The 21,238-nt window shown below is 39.9% G+C and overlaps 2 protein-coding genes across 2 annotated transcripts; one reads left to right on the top strand and one right to left on the bottom strand.

Moving 5' to 3' along the window:
• Positions 1-972: 972 nt before the first annotated feature.
• LOC144660003 (polypeptide N-acetylgalactosaminyltransferase 1-like) lies at positions 973-9,835 on the top strand. The gene is made up of 9 exons (XM_078520544.1): positions 973-1,592; positions 2,945-3,117; positions 4,003-4,378; positions 5,117-5,234; positions 6,309-6,481; positions 7,047-7,203; positions 7,454-7,558; positions 8,415-8,561; positions 9,362-9,835. The coding sequence occupies exons 1-9, from the start codon at positions 1,210-1,212 to the stop codon at positions 9,509-9,511; spliced, it is 1,782 nt and encodes a 593-aa protein (XP_078376670.1). The 5' UTR covers positions 973-1,209; the 3' UTR covers positions 9,512-9,835.
• Positions 9,836-11,695: 1,860 nt separating this feature from the next.
• On the bottom strand, positions 11,696-21,202 carry LOC144660005 (uncharacterized). Its single transcript, XM_078520547.1, has 10 exons — positions 21,115-21,202; positions 20,000-20,133; positions 19,738-19,884; positions 19,076-19,225; positions 18,441-18,529; positions 17,244-17,433; positions 16,361-16,429; positions 14,266-14,319; positions 14,010-14,093; positions 11,696-12,721 (listed from the first exon to the last, which is right to left on the bottom strand). The coding sequence occupies exons 1-10, from the start codon at positions 21,170-21,172 to the stop codon at positions 12,560-12,562; spliced, it is 1,137 nt and encodes a 378-aa protein (XP_078376673.1). The 5' UTR covers positions 21,173-21,202; the 3' UTR covers positions 11,696-12,559.
• Between the last annotated feature and the right edge of the window lie 36 nt (positions 21,203-21,238).

Here is a 21,238-nt window from a genome sequence, read left to right as displayed (position 1 = left end):
AACCTTTTTCCGAGAAGAAGTAATTCCCTGCACACTTACAAATATCCAGTCTAAATACGTCTAAGGCTACCTTAGCTTTTGATAGTAAGTAGAATTTTCTCATAACCGCTTACTGTGCGCCGGCTAATCTTTGCGCTCGCTACGCTGTTCTCATCTAGTAAACATTCTTATGGCCGTTTATCACTTACGACGGAGTCGTAGGCGGGGTCGTAAGTAAAATCGATCTAGTGAAAATCAAACGGATGGAGTCGTAGTGAGGGTTGCGATTCCGCCTATGACTCTGTAGCATAAAATATTGTGAAAACTAGATTGTCGGAATCGCAGGCGGAAAGAAAGCACTCGGAGGGTGTGAGAGAGGGCGTGAGAACTAGTCCCAGGGAACTAGCACCTTTTTTTGTTTGTACTTCCGCTTCTGCTTGCGACTCCGACAATCCAATTTCACTAGATCATTGGCGAGAGAGTCACAAGCGTAATAGGAAGAAAATAGATATATTTTTCCGACATCGATTTCGTCGAGCTTACGACTCCGCTTACGACTCGATTTTCGATTTTCACTAGGTCGTAACCGGTCTTACGACCCGATTCCGACTCTGTCGCTTTTAAAAGCAGCCTTTATTATCTAGGATGTAATATCCTCTTTACTAACTTTCTATTTTAAACAATAAAGCAGATCAAAGCACAGATACCCCAACCTTTCTGTAATTTCATTCTGTTATTGTGATCCGGGACCAGAACTTTGGTGCCGTCAGCAAACATCAGAAAGTCAACTGAGATGCCCGCGATCTGCGGCTATAGACCTGCGGCTTTACGAAGCAAAAAATAAATAAATAAATAAACATTCACAGTATTTTTGATTGACATTCGACTCCATTTTCCCAGAATTCCATAGCAAGCAGGTACCGGTGTTATCACCTCTTGAAGATAAAGGTTCCAACATAAATGACCTGCAACAATGAATATTTTATTGAGTAAGCTTACTCTTCGTCCGTTCTTTTAGCTTTTAAAAGCCGGAATGGTTCTTAGATCAGATCTTTCTGCAACGCGTTTTCACTGGAATTCTAACTGAACGAAGTACTGAAAGGCAACACGATGAGGTCGACCGATCGATTAACGCCCGTAATTTTCTTGGTGTAAAACTGAGTAAACGCCCCGACTGAATGGTGCTCGCTACCGCGATCTTTGAGATCCGCTACAAATTAACCAGTTATTATGAGAAATCGAAGACTATTTGTAAAGGTGTTCATTCTTACGTCTCTATTCTGGCTCGCTGTGGACATCCTTTACATTTTAACCGCCATGAACAGTCAGATGAACTTCTTCGACACAGAAACTTTTGTACCGTTAGATGCAACCGGAAATACCCACGAAAAGCGGTCGCGAGTCGAAGCAAATCAACGGAAGTGGAGAAGCTCCAATGTCAAGCCGTATTTTACCGAGGTTATTCAAGGGTTAGGAGATGACGGCGAACCGGCGGCTTTACCGCCTCGCTATAAGGAGGAATCCGAACACGTGTTTGATAATCATTCATTTAATGTGATCCTTAGCGACCATATGTCACTCGATAGAACTCTGAGAGACTATCGAGGGCCCAAGTAAGTTAAACGGACTTTTTATTTATTTATTTTTCTGTTTTGGTTGTAGAGATCATCGACGTAGAAAGTCATTTTAAAAAATTCTTCCATTTCATTTGTTTCAAATTTAAAAATTATCATCTTGAAGTTGATAAAGGTAATTTAACCCCCACCGTTAAGTCCTGACCAATGGACCAATTGGCTAAAGCGACTAATTTACCTTGATCAACTTTAAAATGAAAATTAATTACAGTTATTTCAATTTATTTGCCCACTTACGCATAGCTACAGTTTCTTTAAAGAGCATAATCGATATTTTTTATTTTACATAGAATGATGTTCGTAACATAACATAACATCAACTTTATTTTGTCTCGAATTTTAGAATTGATAACAAATATCAGTAGCAAAATCTTCGAGAAGTACACTAAAATTGACCAAATGAAATATAAAATACGTTACACACTCAAAAAAAGAAAAATGTTTATATAAGCAAAAGCGTCTAAAGGAAGGTAGTGCTCTCAATGTTTCTCTTGAACTCAGTAAAGTCACTTGTTCTGATATAAGCTGATATAGTTTGGCAGTGCGTTCTATTGCTTGGCTGAAAAGTAAGAAAACGAGTTGAATCCATAGCCAGTTATTCTCATCTTACCGAGTGGCAAAACGGAATTGCCTCGAAGATATGATAATAGGAAGAGGACCGGAGTGAAAAGCAGGAAAATGTGAAACAAAAATATCGCGTCCTGAAATGTGCGCGCAGAACATGTTTTGACCTGTTTTGGTCAACTTATCCAGCGGTTTTGTGGAGTAAATCTAAGGTCATCTGCTCGTATTACCACCGTCCGATTCAACTTAACCTGTTTTGACTGATTCGATTAAACTAAAACCGTTTTCAAATATTTTCGCTTAAAACATTTTAAAACGGTTAGCCGTTGCTAATTTGCCATCAGTATACCAACGCAAGCCGAAGATTTTTGGTCAAAACGAGTCTTTTCCAAGTTTATTGTCGGACACTTTTTACATATCCTTGACTACAATTTAAGCGTTTTCAGTCTAAAACTGTCAGGTCATGTTTGAGATCAGCCGTTTTCGGTCGGTTGTGATTTTTTAGTTTTCTCATGTTTTGTTACGAAACTCTCTTGTGGGTTGTTTTGTTAAAAAAAAGGTTTGTTGAATACATGTACTGTTAAGATTTCTTTTAACGTGAGAAAATAGTTGAAAAAGGTATTTTATTGATCCGGAAATGTGAAATATATTTACTGAAAAGCCACCTTTGGTGGAATTTGAGTTAATTCCTTTTTTTACATTTTTTTGTTTTCACGAAATAGCCCATTATTCGTAACTAGAGAATTTTATATTTTCCTTCATTTTAGATGCCGTGAAAAGCACAAGAAATACCCAACTAAGTTACCAACTACAAGTGTGATCATCTGTTTCCACAATGAAGCCTTGTCAGTTTTATTAAGGACGGTACACAGTGTCCTAAATCGATCCCCTCCGCACCTTTTGGCAGATATTATTCTTGTGGATGACTTCAGCGAGTACGGTGAGCCTGTCTCGGCCTATGACTAATATCAGAAGTTCATAAGCTAGAATTATGAACTTCTGCCAGTATTTACAGATTGACAGAGTTGGATATCATACTCAATTGTTTTGTGATGTACAAATTACATTCATGTAGTAAGAGAGAATCTTCAGAATGACAGTTTCACCAAGATCTATAATTTATAGTTGACCCTTATCCCTAACCTATGAGCATGAATCTAACTTAGGTCTCATAACCTGAGTATCCCCAAGGGGGGGGGGACTTATCTAGCCTCGTTCCATTTAAAAATATGAGTACAGGTTCGACCTAGTCCAGCCCTGTAAACTAAAGTAGATATGCCATCGACTGTTCCGAGAAGCTTGGATATCAAAGTCGGCCGTTCTCGAAAGAGAAATCAGCAACGGCGAAGACTTCGAGTATTAATTGGACAAATTTATGTCCCAAAATTATTTTCGTAATTGCAGACTTCTGTGTTACATCGAAAACAAAGTTTGAAGTTCCACTGAATTCCACTGAATCAGATCGCTAAAAGATGATTCTACAAAATAGCTACACGTGAGATTTTACCTATAGTTTACATGGTTCTTGTAATGTTAGAATTCATTTTCTCAGAATCTGTTAAGAAATTGTTGTTGTTGCCATCACCGATAATTACTTACATCTTTAGCTTTTAAAAAGGGTGGAAAATTTAAATTGTTCTGGCACTCGATTTTTTTCCAACTAAGATTAACATTATTCGATTTCCTGATGGATTCCGTTTTAATTTTTTCAAGATGCACAATCGATGACTTAGCATCTTTAATTATTTTTCACAGTTCTGTTGGCAGAGAAAGTATTTAAATACAACTTATTTATCGCATAAGCATTCTTATCTCATTCAAACAGAAAATCTCAAGGAGCCATTGGAAGAGCAAATCAGCCCATTTGAAAAAGTCAAAGTAATTCGGATGCCGCAGAGGGAAGGTCTGGTGCGAGCACGGCTTCGTGGAGCCGAGGTATCCCGGGGAGATGTCCTGACTTTCCTAGACTCTCATTGCGAGGCCACTGAAGGCTGGTTGGAGCCCCTCTTAGCAAGGATTGCTCAGAATCGTTCAAACGTTGTGTGTCCTGTTATAGAAGTGATTAATGCCGATGATTTTGGTTATCAAACCTCGGACGTGATTTATGAGCGCGGAGGGTTTACTTGGGATTTGTTCTTCACTTGGAAAGCTATCCCCGAAGACGAGAAGAAACGAAGAGAGGACGAGACTGACTTTATAAGGCAAGTGAAAAGTATTGTTGGTTATGTATTTTGGGGAGCAGGGATGGCGTGGTGGTGAGAGCGCTCGCCTCCCACCAATGTGGCCCGGGTTCGATTCCGGCCCGGTACCATATGTGAGTTGAGTTTGTTGTTGGTTCTCGTCCTTGCTTCGAGGGTTTTTCTTCGGGTTCTCCGGTTTTCCTCCCTCCACTTGAAAACCAACACTTCCAAATTCCAATTCGATCTGGAATCAATGGGATCAAGAAGAGCCATGCACCTTGTGGAAGATCTCACTGTCAATTTCCCATTTATTTTTTATTTTATTTTATTTATTATTACAATGCTTCTGTTTTGCTTGTTGTCCGGGCTAACTGAATTAACGCAATTCCCTCCCAGGGGTACCAGGGAACAAGATCAGAGAACAAGAAAACATGGCCATAAAGTGATTGGGAACAAGGAAACAAAAGGGGTATAAAGCTGAGAAGACGGGAATAAAGGCTGCGTTTCGAAACAAGGATCACAAAAATCGACAAAATTCTTTAAGAGAACCAGGGAACACATGTGAATTTTTCGGGGAACAAGGGAAGAACGATCCGCCCTCCTCCCTCCCCCCCTCCCCCGGAAGGGGCTCAAAACGAATGGTCCACGGTTTCTCATTTGGACCACGAAAAGGTTGGCTCCATCAACTAAGATAATGACCAAATAAGGTAATTGCTCCCTTTCTGATCATGGTTGCTATTGGTCAATTGTCCATTTCAGGAGTCCTACCATGGCTGGAGGTCTGTTCTCAATGCACAAACAGTATTTTTACGACCTGGGGTCATATGACGACCAGATGGACATCTGGGGTGGAGAAAATCTGGAACTCTCTTTCAGGGTAAGAATAAAGTCGATCACGACAACCAGGAATTAATGTTGAAATATTTTTCCAAGGATTACTGAGTAAGATTTGAAGTTTTACGTCAAGTTCTTTTGCTATTTTCATTCGAACCAAGTCCCTGTTCGAGACGACCGTGCTAAATTATGCGCCGTCTCGAATGGGTAGGGAGGGGAGTAAACAATGAAATATAGGGGGAGCAGGGATGGCGCAGTGGTGAGAGCGCTCGCCTCCCACCAATGTGGCCCGGGTTCGATTCCCGGATCCGGCGTCATATGTGGGTTGAGTTTGTTGTTGGTTCTCGTCCTTGCTTCGAGGGTTTTTCTCCGGGTTCTCCGTTTTTCCTCCCTCCACAAAAATCAACACCTCTAAATTCCAATTCGATCGGGAATCCGAGGGCCACAGGTTTGTCAGTCGAAAGACTGTTATGTGCAAACCTCGTAAAACAAAGTTGATTTATTTTTTATATAGAATGCGTCACATGCGGAAGGCAAACTAAAACTTTTTTCCTCGTCACACGTTTAAAAATAAATTCTGAAAGAATTCTGCTAACCATATTTTTTTATCACATATAAAGCCCTGAGCAAACGGCAACGCAAGCAGACGCAAATAATTGCAGGTTGTACTTGCGTACAGCCGAGACTTGCGTTGGGTGGACAGACGGACTCGCAAGTTCACTTGGAAGTGCACGCAAAAAGCCATTTCAATGCTACTGCGTGCGCTGCAATTCAGCGCTTGAAGTAAACAGCAAAACTTGCGTTGACTTGCGTTGGGTGGCTAAACGAAAAAAAAAAAAACGGTGAAAAAAGGTGACCTGTGTGCCAATTTGATCTAGACCAAAGTGAACGCAACGTCATCGCAAGTGCACTCAACCCCCGATGTGCATCTTATAAAATTTTGTTTTGACTGTCTATACATTTTCGTAACTCCATAATCTAAGCTGCCGAAAGTTCAGGATTTGCATCTTTTTTCTCCTAAACAACTATGTTTTACTCTTTGCTATGTTACCACAGTTGGGATATCTTTGTAGTGAAGTCAAATTATAAATGACTATGTTTCGTTGTTTTCACTCAGGTTTGGATGTGCGGAGGTCAGTTGGAGATAGTGCCCTGTTCACGTGTTGGTCACGTGTTCCGTAAATATACGTCACCTTACAAGTTTCCCAAGGGTACTGGAGAAACCCTGGCAAAGAACTTCAACCGCCTGGCTGAAGTATGGTTGGACGAGTACAAAGAGATATACTACAGGTATTTAACGTTTTTTTTTCTCGTTACAAAGAGCAGTTTTCACGAAAGTACTTCCGTTTGCTTTAGTTTTGCATTACTACGCTTAGTCTTTGGTTTCAAAATCTCGCGCCACTTTATTAGCCAATCAGAACTAAAACCAAAACCACGGTTACTCGCTCACACACATTTTCCCGCGCTTCATGTCAGCGACATGTATTTGCTTCGAGATTTGATTGGCTCACTGGATTGTCTGTGTCCTTTGTGATTGGCCAGAGTTAAGTCTTTGCTTTTGGTTTTACAACGCTCACTTGAAAACTGCTCTAACGGTACACGCTGACCCAAAACAAATTATATCTGCAGTACTTTATCTGAAAACAAACTAATCTATAACCTAACATTTTGTTTTCCAAAACGTTTTTCAAAAGTTTTGACTTTAAAAAAATTCGTGTGCGGTGCTTGCACTGTACATATACCGATTTGCCTCCCGTTTCAGTTATCGTGGCCGACATATCGTAGCGTGAAAAGTAGCCTATACGAAGTTTTTATCGATAAAGAAACATGTATCTCTGAATGTATCTCTTTGCAGGAGGAAAACTGAAGAAGAAAAGAATGTTGATATTGGTGACATCAGCGAGCGAATCAAACTGAGAAAGAGACTGGGCTGTAAAAACTTCAAATGGTATCTGGAAAACGTGTTCCCAGATCTATCTTCAGTGGATCCCAATCCCCCCGCACAGGGCGAGGTAAAGGTTTCACCGTGCCTGAAATGCTATTAAAACTATTTATTTTAAAACGTGTGATTTTTCCAGGTTTAGAAGCACGAAAGAGAACTCGAAAAAGCGTTTCCGTAGCGTTCTTTTTTGTTGTTCTCCCAAACTTCCCCTCGTGTTCCTATAACTTAAATTTGGCAAACCTTTACTGTTTAGTTTCAAAAGTTATAACTGCCACATAGTACATTGGTCTATATCATAGGACATCGCTTCTCCTTTTCAGATTCGAAATCCAGGCTCGTCTCTCTGCGTCGACACGCTTGGAGAGAAAGGAGCTAAAGTAGACCGCGTTGGACTGTACACGTGTCATGGAATGGGAGGAAATCAGGTTAGGCCCTCATTCAATGTCGTCCTCTGAGCCCCTGATCACCCTTGGAATCACGGAGTAATCTTCAATTAGAGCGGTTTTCATTTGAGTGTCGAAAGTACTTTGCGTTTGCTTTGGTTTTACGTTCACTACGCTTAGTGATTGGTTTAAAAATTTCGCGCCACTTTCTCGGCCAATCAGGAGTAAAACCAAAACCAATCGCGACTCGCTCGCGCATGTTTTCCCGCGCTTCGTGCCAACTACATGTATTTGCTTCGAGTTTTGATTGGTTCCCTGGATTGTCTGTGTCGTTTGTGATTGGTCAGAGTAATTACTTTGGTTTTGGGTTTGGTTTTGGTTTTGGTTTTGGTTTTACGACACTCAATTGAAAACTGCTCTAAGTGACGTAAAACCAAAACCAAAGCAATTGCTCTGGCCAAACACAAAGAACAAAGACAATTGAGTTAACCAGTTAAAACTCGAAGCAAATACATGTAGCCCGCACAAAGCGCAGGAAACGCGTGTGAACGTGTCACAATTGGTTTCTGTTTTACTTCTGATTGTTGAGAAAGTGGCGCGAACTTTTAAACCAATCACAAAGCGTAGTAATGCAAAACCAAAGTAAACGCGAATTACTTTCGACACTCAAGCGAAAAATCGCTCTAATCCAGGAAGTTCAAAGTTGGCGCAATCTAAGTTCCTACTTGCTACATTTATTGGCTTCCCGTTGTATTTTTCTGTCAAAATATTCTATTGTAAAATGTCTGCTCTTGTTTTCTAGAAGCGTTGATTAAAAGTTTAAATTTAACTCGTGTATTCCTTTCGCATCTATAACTACGCATCGCTTATAATAATAATTTGTTCTAACTATTTGCAGTTTTTTACCTTGACAAAGAATAATGAAATACAGTTCAATGACGACAAGTGTTTGGACGCACCGCAAAGCGAGCCGGGAACTTTTGTTGAGATGATCACGTGTCATGGGCTGAGAGGAAACCAGGAATGGAAACACGACAAGAGAAAGGTAAACAACAACTCATGATGTACAAACAAACGAACAAAAAAAAAACCGTTAAAATCATCGAAGAGGACATTATGGTCAAGCCTTAACGGAGGGGCCTGAAGGGGTTAAATGATTTATTGCCCCCCCCCCCACCCCTCCTTCAGGACCATGCTCATTATAATGTTGATGAAGACACGAATGGGCTCTTTCTAGCTAAACTAATAGTCCTTATGCATGTTTACGTCAGACTGGCTAGTTTCACCACCAAGCCTCGCCTTCGAAGTGCAAACTTTTGAAACTTGTAAATTCTAACATGGACGAATTCCCCAAGCAGCCAAGATGAAAAAAATACCCATGTGAAAACTGCATGAAGGTGGCAGAGGGTTCAGAATAATTCTCGTAAAGGAGGCTTGGTGGTGAATTTTGAGCATATAACGTTATTTTGTAAATAAGGCCTTTCGACAAAGGATGAAAAAAAACCGTTCTTATCAAAAACTAGCCAAGAAATCTAAGGGCAAAAATCAATTGTAGCTGCTCTTTCATAAAACGACGGTTCAGGAATTATGGAAAAAGGCCTACGCCAACGCTACGCTTGTTCGTTATCTTGCGTTCGGCGGACAAACGAGCATGCTACAAACTAGGGAACATTCTGTTTTGTCAAATATTACCTCCTATCACTATTTCCTATTTCTTCACTTTACTTTGTGGGACGATTTCTCGTATCAGTACTGTTGTAAGCGACCCTTAGGCTTGGCATTTTGGTTAGTCCTTTGCGGGAGGTTCGACTGTATAATAAAACTAAGTTTACCTTTCTTTTACAGGGTACCATAGTACATGTTTGGTCGGATACATGTTTAGACATGTCCAAGGACCAACAGAATTTAGTTGTCAATCCATGCAAAAAGGGAAAGAGTACACAGAAATGGAAGTTTTCTCGTTACCAACAACCAAAAACAAAGAAGAGTTCATAGCATTCTCAACATAGCGTAACGATGTTGAGATAAGAATGGTTAGGCGTGGTTCTACGAGAGTGATACCGGCACAATGTTTCAGCAAGTGGCAAATGGAGGAGGTCCTGGTGGCTAGTCATGGACATGTAACCATGACTACGTCATGGACATTTAACCATGACTACGTCATGTGCGGTCGCCATGACATCTCAATGACGTATTCAAATACTTTTCCTACCAAAAAGACAGTTTTGATAGGTTTATTAAGTGCAATCTAATTAGTACTTTAATTTATTAAAGAGATCATTTTTTACAACGAACACCAATCTTGACTCGTTTGATTCAGCTTCTGGCTCGCGAAGGCAGCCGACGTTTTCGCCTGTTGTTTCATGCAGCCTACAAACCGAAAACCTCCAAGGGACAGAAGAACTTACAAACCTGCAGAAAACTGGATGCGCAGTTCAACCTTTTTATCTTCTTGGTGTTTTTTGTTACAGACAGTCAAACCCCTTTAACACGGGCACCATAGGATAGGTTTATTAAGTGCAATCTAATTAGTACTTTAATTTATTAAAGAGATCATTTTTTACAACGAACACCAATCTTGACTCGTTTGATTCAGCTTCTGGCTCGCGAAGGCAGCCGACGTTTTCGCCTGTTGTTTCATGCAGCCTACAAACCGAAAACCTCCAAGGGACAGAAGAACTTACAAACCTGCAGAAAACTGGATGCGCAGTTCAACCTTTTTATCTTCTTGGTGTTTTTTGTTACAGACAGTCAAACCCCTTTAACACGGGCACCATAGGATAGGTTTATTAAGTGCAATCTAATTAGTACTTTAATTTATTAAAGAGATCATTTTTTACAACGAACACCAATCTTGACTCGTCTGATTCAGCTTCTGGCTCGCGAAGGCAGCCGACGTTTTCGCCTGTTGTTTCATGCAGCCCACAAACCGAAAACCTCCAAGGGACAGAAGAACTTACAAACCTGCAGAAAACTGGATGCGCAGTTCAACCTTTTTATCTTCTTGGTTTTTTTTGTTACAGACAGTCAAACCCCTTTAACACGGGCACCATAGGAACCAGAGTGTCCTTATAAATAAGCTATTAGTATTAATTTAAGCGAGTTAGAGCGGTTTTCACTTGAGTGTCGAAAGTAAATTGCGTTTGCTTTGGTTTTGCATTACTACGCTCAGTGATTGGCTTAAAAATCTCGCGCCACTTTCTCAGCCAATCAGAACTAAAACCAAACCCAATCGTGACTCGCTCGCGCACGTTTTCCCGCGCTTCGTGCCAGCTACATGTATTTGCTTCGAGTTTTGATTGGTTCACTGGATTGTCTGTGTCCTTTGTGATTGGCCGGAGTACTGGCCGGAGTAATTACTTTGGTTTTGGTTTTACGAGACTCAATTAAAAACTGCTCTAAACACAGTAGAATCCTGATTTATCGAACACTCGGTGACTTGAAACTCCCGCTTTCGCTAACAAATTTTCATTTCCCTTGGATAGTACTTCTCTGTAATTTTACCCCCATTTTCTCAAACCTCCTGATTTCTCGAAGCAATTTTCGTTTCCCCTGTAGGTTTGTGAAATCGGGATTTTACTGTAGTTGAGTTTGGGTCAAAACCACTGTCAGCAATAACGAGCTGTCCGCAATAACGAGCTGTCCGCAATAACGAGCTGTCCGTAATCATTGAACGAGCTGTCCGCAATAACGAGCTGTCCGCAATGACGAGCTGTCCGTAATCATTGAACGAGCTGTCCGCAATAATGAGCTGTCCGTAATAACGAGCTGTCTGTAAAAACGAGCTGTCCGCAATAACGAGCTGTCCGTAATCATTGAACGAGCTGTCCGCAATAACGAGCTGTCCGTAATAACGAGCTGTCTGTAATCATTGAACGAGCTGTCCGCAATAACGAGCTGTCCGCAATAACAAGCTGTCCGTAATCATTGAACGAGCTGTCCGCAATAACGAGCTGTCCGCAATAACGAGCTGTCCGTAATAACGAGCTGTCCGTAATCATTGAACGAGCTGTCCGCAATAATGAGCTGTCCGTAATAACGAGCTGTCCGCAATAACGAGCTGTCTGTAATAACGAGCTGTCCGCAATAACGAGCTGTCCGTAATAACGAGCTGTCCGTAATAAGCGAGTGTGCGTTTCCACTGTATAAAAATTGACTCCTCACAGTATGCGATCAACATTCAGGTTTAAAAGTAAATTTTATTTCTTATGGATGGCTTGAGGCAAGCTTTTTATAAGTCTTTCAATGTCAACTACTTTGGTAAGCTTTTTCTTCCCTAGCCCTGGGCCCGGTTGTTCAAAGCACGGTTAAGCTAATCCAGGATTAGCGTGAATTTTGAATTCAATTTTAAAACATTTCGTTGAGGTTTTCTTTTTATATTCTTTGTCCCCCAGTTTTGACGTGGACCAATCTCAAATTTCACAAAACATTAGCTATGGAAAAGCCTTCAAAACAAGAGAAATTAAAACCTAGATCATCTTTTAATCCTGGGTTAGCGTTAATTGCCTTTCGAACAACCCGGCCCTGCAGATGTTCAATAAGACTGTGCTTCTTTAGTGACGTAAAAGACCAAACACGGTCCTTTGTATACAACTCGTGCGACATCACCTAAAAAAACACAGATTTCCAGCTTTCTGATTGGATGTCTCTTTTATGGTATGCGACAATTCAGAGAAACACAAGTACAGAGGAATTAAAGTCATTCCGTCCAGCCTAGTCCCTAGGCGTTCTCCTCCTCTCTCAGGCGAGCGCGAGGTTGACATAAGGGCCCGATATTCGGTTACGTCACAGAAATGTCGCGCCAAATCAGCCAGTGACGTCATGAAATTTTGCACCAAATCAGTAGGTGGGAAGGGAACACCTGGGTACTAGGCTCCATTCAGTAATGGTAAAAAATTCCTTGATCGTTTCTTCATGAGTCTTGGAAGCGGAGCTTTGATTGTGTTTCCATTTCTTCCTCGGAAGTAAAATCATTCAATTGCGTTAAAATTCAAATATTCCACTTTTGATAGTCGTTCACGACTCCTTGTAGTGGAGTTTTTTTTATTGTGTATCCATTTCTTCTTCATCGCTGTCACCAAGGTCACAATTGTCATCAAGCTCGCCATTTTCCTCGTCTTGGTTTTCGTCTTCAGGTAAACTGGCCAGCAGCTCAGTCACGTGATCCATCATGGGCTGGTCTTCACATCCAAATTGTGTAAATAGCTGTAAACATTAATAATATACACAAGATTTAACACTGGTTCTGAATGGTCAATCTTGAACAGGGTAAACGTACTTCATGGAGAAAACATTTCGCCCACACTGAATATGCTTGACCAAAACACTTTAGAAATACATAAGGGACCGTTCATTTTTTATGGGGTAGGGGGGGCTGGTGGGATTTGATAGATAGTCACTGTTATATATAATGACCCCCCCTTCTTCATCGAAAATTTTTTCCTGGCCCCCCCTCGAAATCAAAATTTTTTCGATGACCCCCCCCCAAAAAAAAAAAAAAAAACCAAAACAATAATCAAGTGAAATTAAAAGATATCGAGCCTTGTGAATAAAGAATTTATCAGTGTACAAAAAAACATCCCAAATAGCTGGCATTGCCTCAACTGTTTATGTCGTCTGTTAGTATGGGTTGTCTGCACTTGTAACCAATAAGCTGTTGGGTTGAGTTAATGGCATTTGGTACATAACAAAGTAGGGGGGTTCGAGGGCATGCTCCCCCGGGAAAAATTGAATTTTGAGAACCTCAGGAATGTTATTTTGGGCATTCTGGCAAATTTTTTTTACTCTTACAGAAGCCTCTTTACAACACTTAAAAGTACAATTATATTTAGTGACCCCCCCTTACAGACCATATTTTTTTGGCTGGCCCCCCCTTTAAAGCCAAATTATTTCGGATGCCCCCCCCCTCAAATCCCACCAGCCCCCCCCCACATCTCATAAAAAATGAACCGTCCCTAATAAAACATGATTCTCTTCACCCAGGAGTATTAAGAATCAATGGGTGCAAGAAAATTGTTACTTGGAGTAGTTGGAGGGGGGGGGGGGGTAACCTGCAATGTACTTGCATCCCACCCAGGGGTACTCTGGTTCCAGAAATTTTCTTTTTTCTTTTCTAAGATCGAGAAGGAAGAGACTGGGGCTATACACGGTATATCGACCAAGTCTGTCTGTCAATGTCTTGTTTTAGAAAATATCCATCAACAACAACCATTTTATTTTGCCATGGGTGGTAGGTCCACCCCTCCGAAGCATACCCTCTTTTAAAAATTTTGGCTTTTGCCAAAGCCCCCCCCCCTGTGCTGGAGGCTACTGTGGGGTGGGTATGGATATTTTCTTGAACCACACAATACTTCTAGTCACTTCAAAGAATCTTGAGTCAAGCACAAGAAGTGATAATCCATTAAAATTTTACTCCCTACGATCCACTGAATTGGAACAAAGGGTAACCTTCTGCCAGTTACAAAAGTTTCTTTATGAAACAAACATGACTCACCTTCTGGGCTTGTTCTAGACATGTTCTGATACTTGAGCTGTCTTGATTTGTGATGTGATTCAACCAACCAAGTAGATACCACACCTACAAAAATAAAAATTTATTACCGGTAAGTAAATAATGACTAGTATTGTTCTGTGCAAACAAATTAAAACAAACAACATTATGAGCATTGTTAAAACATCCCAAACCATAAAAATATCTTAAAAAGATTGCCTAACATCAAAATCCAAAATCAGCAATTTCTATGTTGTACCTGTGGATCTTCATCGCTCTCTTCAATAAGTTCTTCAAGTACAGAACCAGCAGTCTGCAAAAGAGGAAATGATAGAAATACATAATACTAATTTGTGGTTTGGTACCACTAAGTAAGTGGGAGGTGCAGTAGCCTAATGGTTTGAATTGCGGTTGTTTCGCCTATGAGTTGTTTCGCTAACGACCAGTTCGCTAACGAGTTAGGTCGTTTCGCCTACGTCTAAAGTCGTTTCGCTAACGAGCGGTAGGTCGTTTCGCTAACGTATAAAGTTAATACCCTGACGTCTCTTTTAGTTCTTTTTCATCAACAGAGAGACAAAGCTTCTTCATCAACAGAATAAGACAATCAAACTCACGCTCTTGCCGAAAGACAAACTCGAATCGCTTCAAAAAGTTAAGCTTGAAAGCCCGAAGTTAGCAATTAATCTGAAAACATGCTCTGCCAAGTTCGTTCGTGTCGGACATGATTTCAATTTATCAACAAAAAAGCTGCAACAATCTCAGCTGAAGTAGTGAACTTTACTGTGAATCAACAAAATCTAAGTGTAAACTGATCCGTTGAACCACTAAGTACGTCATCCGAGCTAAAAATCTCGGCCTTTTATAGGTAGACACTTGCTCAAGTAGGATCGAAATACTGGTCATTTGATTGGTTAATGCTAATGTTGCTAATGTTAACATTAAACTTGTTCGCCTCGACGAAACCTAATATCAACAACCCACACAAGAGCGTCTGTCAATCGAAAAAATGTTTTAAACTGTCGTGTTTACGTCGCTGAATTTGATGTCATCGTCAAACTCAACGGGTCTTTAATGCGGATTGATTTGTTATTGTTGTTCTATTAGTACATATTATAAAATATGAATCTTCATAATACGTTAGCAAAACGACCTACGGCTCGTTAGCGAAACGACTTTAGACGTAGGCGAATCGACCTAACTCGTTAGCGAACTGGTCGTTAGCGAAACAACTCGTAGGCGAAACAACCGGTTACCAATGGTTTCCAGATTGAGCGGTCCAGGTCAAGCCCTGGCCTGGGCACTGTGTTGCGTTCTTGGGCAAGACACTATTGCTGGGGGGTAACTCTGTGATGGACTACCATCCCATCCAGTAAGGTAAGGTAAACTCTGTCTCCGAGCCATAAGGCCCATACAGCCGGAGCTTATCCCGGTTTCCGTAGCATTAAGCGACTAGGAGTATTGCTACTCCCCCCTGGATGGGATGCTAGTCCATCGCAGGGTTACCCCCCCAGCAGTAAATTCGCCGGTACCCATCTATACACCTGGGTGGAGAGAGGCACTGTGAGAGTAAAGTGTCTTGCCCAAGAACACAACGCAGCGCCCCGGCCAGGCCTCGAACCCAGGCTGTTCGACTCGGAGTCGAGCGCGCTAACCATTAGGCCACCGCGCCTCCACATCCAGTGGGGAGTACAAATACTCCTAGTCACTTCGTGCTACTAAAACTGGGATAAGCTCTGGCCTGATGGGCCACTAGGCTTTAACACAGATTTTACCTTTACCTATAGGTTAGCCCCCCATACAAAAAAAAAAAAAAAAAAATTAAAAAAAAAAAAAAAAAAAAAAAAAAAAAAAAAAAAAAAAAAAAAAAAAACAACGACTGGAAATCAGCTTTAACTCTGGTACCTCAGTATTATGGTATTACTGTATTTTCTCGACTAAACGCTGGACCCCGATTAAACGCCGGCCTCGTATAAACGCCAGGTCAAAATTGCTAATTTTTAAATAAAATTGTCACAAATATAATCTTGATTGCAACATTAACGTGTTCAATCCGCAATAATGTACCATTGGGTAATTTCCAACTTTGGATATCCAGGGACAGATTTTCGGGGCAGAACGAAGATATAAATCGTCCTGCCTTGACAAACTGCCCCTTGGTCTCAGAGATCAGTAACAATAAATCAATCTGAAAAATTGACAGAAAATCGCAGTACATTAATAAACACCGGGCCCCGATTAAACGCCGGCTTCAATTAAACGTTGGGTTCACCAAGCCAGGTTTGAAATAAACGCCAGGGGCATTTAATTGAGAAAATATGGTAACTAAAAAAAATAAAAAAATGTGATTGTCTCACCTCATAATTTTCCAGTTCAATGAGTAGTTTTGAAGTGGCGATTCTTGATTCATACGATGGCACTGGAGCCTAAAAATAAATTTTAGGTCAGGATGACATTTGATATCATTCTACAATGTACTATAATGGTAGTTATCTTCCCTAAATTCATGATCAACATCTGAATTCTCCTAACAAAACTAATACATTCTGAAGTAGACAGATAAGGAGAATAAAGAAAATCATCAACTACATGTAGCATCAATGACTAAATTCTCAGAACAGTAAATAAAGAAAAAGTAACAAGAGTTAAAGAGACACTGTCACCAGTTTCACTTCAAAACCTCAAGAGCCTAAAGACATTATGGAAACTACAAATAGTGGTCCAATTTTGTTAAAAAACACAATGAAGGTGTACTGAAGAGAAAAACAAGTGATATTATTGTGATGCCATCAGGAACTTTAGATCTCAACTTGAAAAAGTCAGGCTGATTTTTTCAACAAAAACTTACTTTATATCTCCAACTTAATGTACTAGGTGCATTTTATGTACGACAAGACCTTTGCAAATTTTAGCACTTTTAACCGAAAAGCATTAAAATCCCCGTGACAGTGTCCCTTGAATTTAAAGGAGAAGTTCACTCCAGAATGGCCATGTATTTTCTTTATGCCAATAAAACGTTTTTACAAAGATATGTTATTCACCAAAATTTCAGCATCCAACGTGTGCTATAACCCTAAGAAGAAAGATTTCATATTAGGGTTATAGTGCACATTGGAGGCTGAAATTTTGGTGAATAACATATCTTTGTAGAAACTTTTTATTGGTGTAAAGAAAATACATGGCCATTCTGGAGTGAACTTCTCCTTTAATCTTTGGACCAAAGGACCATTCAGCCCAAACCTCAGGAAGCTCTTCGTCTTTTCCTTGCCACAGCTCTAAACTTTTCTCCAACATCTTTCTCGCTTCTTCCATATTTTGCTGACTCAGCAGACAGCTGGCCATCAGCTGAAATGCTTCAGGATTGGTTGAATCATATTCAACTGCTTTTTGACAGCACTCGTAGCACTTAACATCAGCTTCCTCTTTGAAACTTGAGGCAAAATTAATATGACAGAAATGAATAGGCTGAAGCTACAAGTCATGCGGCAACTCATTTTATGGTACACATATATTAAAAAAATATCAAACATGTGCCACTGAAACGCAAAAACTACATACTATACCTGCCAACTTTTTCTGGGTTAAAGGCGTGAGATATTTATTGTGAGAGTGACAGGATTTCCGAAGACGATACGACAATGTCCGAAGTTTTCCGAAGACGTCCGAAGTATTCCGAAGACGTTCCGAACATATCCCGATCCCAGTGCGTGGACATGTTTTGCTAAACGCAACCTCGTTCCCGATACTTTTCTCTGTCAAAACTCTGCGATTTCGGGGAAAGCATCGCCATTTACTCATTTTACATGGAGCTTTCGTTTCTCACAGTGGTTTGAGTTTACATTTTTTGGAAAGTGTGTCGTTTGTGGTTGTAATAACTCACATTTTTCGGCTAGGCGTGAGAAATTGGTTCGTAAGCGTGAGTTGGCGTGAGATCGAAGTTTTCAACTCGCAGGCGTGAAACTCACGCCCAAGGCGTGAGAGTTGGCAGGTATAACATACTAGATTTAAGCCTGAGTTGGTCTTACATACTTTACACGTATTAATTAATATTTTTACAAAATAACAGCTCAAAAATTATGGTTTTGGTTTGTAAAACTTGATAAACAAAATTTAAATATCATACATGCAAGGTTCATACATTTCTCAAGTGAATTTAGTTACTCAATTTAGGTAAGTTGGGGGGCAGGCGAATAATACATAACAAAACACATTGAGGCTGAACCTGGGATTTTTCTTGAGATTTAACAATGGCAGCCTTATAATTATGCTACATGTACTTAGCATGAAGAGGATTAAGGAAGAAAGTTTAACAATGGAATTGTTGGTTGAGTTCTTCTTTGCCTTTTTCTATTTGGAGGTGGAACCTTCAAGCAAAACTAACAATCTCGCAGGATTAAATTTAAGTTAAGAAATCTCTGCACATGTCTTAACACTCACCATTCATCTGTAAGATACATTTCTGCAAGCGAGCAGTAAGCTGTGGAGATTTCAGTCAGTGATGCAGATGGATTATTACTGGCAGCTGCCTAACAATAAAAAGAGAAAAATTAGAAGAGGGGTCATAAGGGGGTTTCTCGTGAAACGTGATTACGTTTTTATTGTCCGTGATCTGTGATTATAAAATAATAATTATTGTCCATGAACTGTGAATGACATGCTTGTTGTTACACGTGAAAGCAAATAATAATGTTTTGTAATCTTAAAAATTTGACAAGAATTCTGCACTTTTTCCATGAAAACCGACTTGCCATGCAAGGAAGATTCCTTTGAATTTGCGTGACGGCTAAATGTTAAGAACAGGTAGTCAGTCATTTTTGCAAAATCTTTTTTGCAAGACTAAAAACAATCAAGATGGAGGCTTGAGTGTACAAGACTTCCTCGTCTTTGATGTTATTTTCCATGAAACGTGATTTCCCATTTTTAATAGCCGTGAACTGTGCGCATGACCCCCCCCCCCCCTACCGCCCCTCTTAGAAAGTGAACAATAGTAATCCCAGATCATTTAAAATCGCCAAATCACTCAACCTCTAACTCTTATTTCCACTCTTGAAACAGACATTGCTAAGTCATACCTGTGACGTTTCATTGTCTCTACTGGCAATCATTAGCTGAATTCCTTTGTTGAAGGCTGCCACTGCCTCCTGACCGTCTAACAACTGACCAAGATTCATGTACTTTGAATAACCTTCCTCTGGTGAAATTTTTACAGCAGTTTCAAAGCACTCGGTTGTTAAAGAAAAATAAAACCACACTGCCACTGATATTATTATAATGCAGTAAAAGTACCCCCTCTCTGCCTGGAACTTTGTCTAACAATGAAAATGCTCGTCTGGATACAACATAGCCTAAAAAATGTTATGGTGTAAACTACAAGGAAGACATTATTTTTTTCACAAAAAGTGCTCAATACTCTTAGATGCTTCACACTATAGAAACTACTGTTAGTAATTCAAGTGTAATTGAAGCCATCAAAAAGTAACCTGTATGTTGTTGTGTTAGCTGTTCTCTGCCTGCCCTACAGAAGGTAATTAGAAATTCCGAGGGGGAGGGGGAGGGGGGGGGCTCAATAGCCCAAATTTTTAAAGGCAACTATGAAGCTAAACCAGAATTTTTGGAGGGGTGGGGGTGGGGGGGGGGGTTCGAAGTAAAAGACCTTCTGTGGTGAAGGTATGGATATTTTCTGGAACAACACACTTAATAATTAAAAGTAAACTGGTAAGTTAATTAAGGATACTGATTTTCCTTTATCTGTATCTCCAGTTTCAAGGAATACTGCTCCTGCCATTTCGAGTACTTCCACATTAACAGGCTCCATGTCAAGAGCTCTTTCACAGAACTTTACAGCCAGTTCATAATTGAAATTATCCAGGCATTCATCAACCTACAATTAAAATAAAAGTATTGGAAAAAGAAATCAAAAGGAATTATTTTCCAGTAAGCAACAGCAGTCAAAAACACCAAATACATGTATTTGCACTTTTATGTTAATGTATTACCTGCTTTAACAGATCTGCAATACTGTACTTGGTCTTTCCTTTTGTCTTTTTGCCTTCTGTTGGAACAGTTTCACAATCATTTTCAGATTTGTGTAAATCTGTTACAACTTTTTCACTGAGTTCAGAGGTAGGTCCTGTTTGAAGATAAATATAGACAATAATAATTGGTGATTGAAATGAGGATTTAAACTCCCTTATAAAATATAATGGCAAGTAGATGAAGCAACCTCTAAAATACAGACCTTATCATGGTTTTGGAAGCCATCTTGATGAGTAGGCAACACTGTCAGAAAATATGGTGTTTTTTTACGGGAATTCGATAGCAAATATTTTTTTTTTAAAAAAACTATTGAATTCTGAAGAATTTATGAAACATGAAGTTTAGATACTAGGCAAATGATTGTATCCTCCAAGATGTATGTGGCTGTGCTAGAAAGCATCCAGTAGAGTTTTTAATTTTCCACACATTTGTCTATAAAAAAGTTTCCGCAGAATTACAGTAGTTGTTCCGGTTCGGTTGGTTGACGGTTCTCTGAAAACATTTATAGACAAATGTACGGAGAATTAAATACATAACTGAATGCCTTCTAGCTTTCTAGTCCTGAAACATCCTTTAAATTTGGTAAATGTAATTCTAGTAAAAAGTTATTTTCCATCAGATTTCCATACAAACAGTGTAATTTCTGGCGGTGTTGCTACCCATCAAAATGGCTTCCAAAACCGTGATAAGGTCTATTCTGCAATGGGTAGCAGGCAAATTTAAGTAACTTCACATAAGCTTATGTATTTGGATTGAAATATAATAACAACAACAACAAAATCCTTTATACAGACAGGAATCTATAAGGGGACGATTGACTGAATTTTAGGGCCATTTTGTACCACCAACTTAAAAAAGACACGAGCTTCGTTAACAGAATCTTATATCCGTAAGGCTTCGCAGCATAAAAAACAAAGTTATTTTGTGGCTACACGTGGTGATGGTGTTCTCCGAAAAACAAATGTCGGCATCTCACTCTTGACTCTCTTCAAATGTCCTCAGTGGTCAATTAAATTATTCAATTGATAAATGTAGGGCAGTAGGGATTAGTCTCAACTATGGCCGTAGAAAATACCTTTCTTTTTCGCCGTTGTCGTGTTTTTCTTCGCTTTTTTCTTGCGTTCTTTCCCCATATCTTTTCCTTCTCGCACGTGAAACGAACACTAAAGAGGAAAACCGCTGATGGGTTTGTGGCGCAT

The sequence above is a fragment of the Oculina patagonica genome, chromosome 7 (genome assembly GCF_052425735.1).
Source record: "Oculina patagonica isolate OP01 chromosome 7, crgOcupat, whole genome shotgun sequence".
Classification (NCBI taxonomy): Eukaryota; Metazoa; Cnidaria; class Anthozoa; order Scleractinia; family Oculinidae; genus Oculina; species Oculina patagonica.
This window is presented reverse-complemented; position numbering and strand designations above follow the sequence as displayed.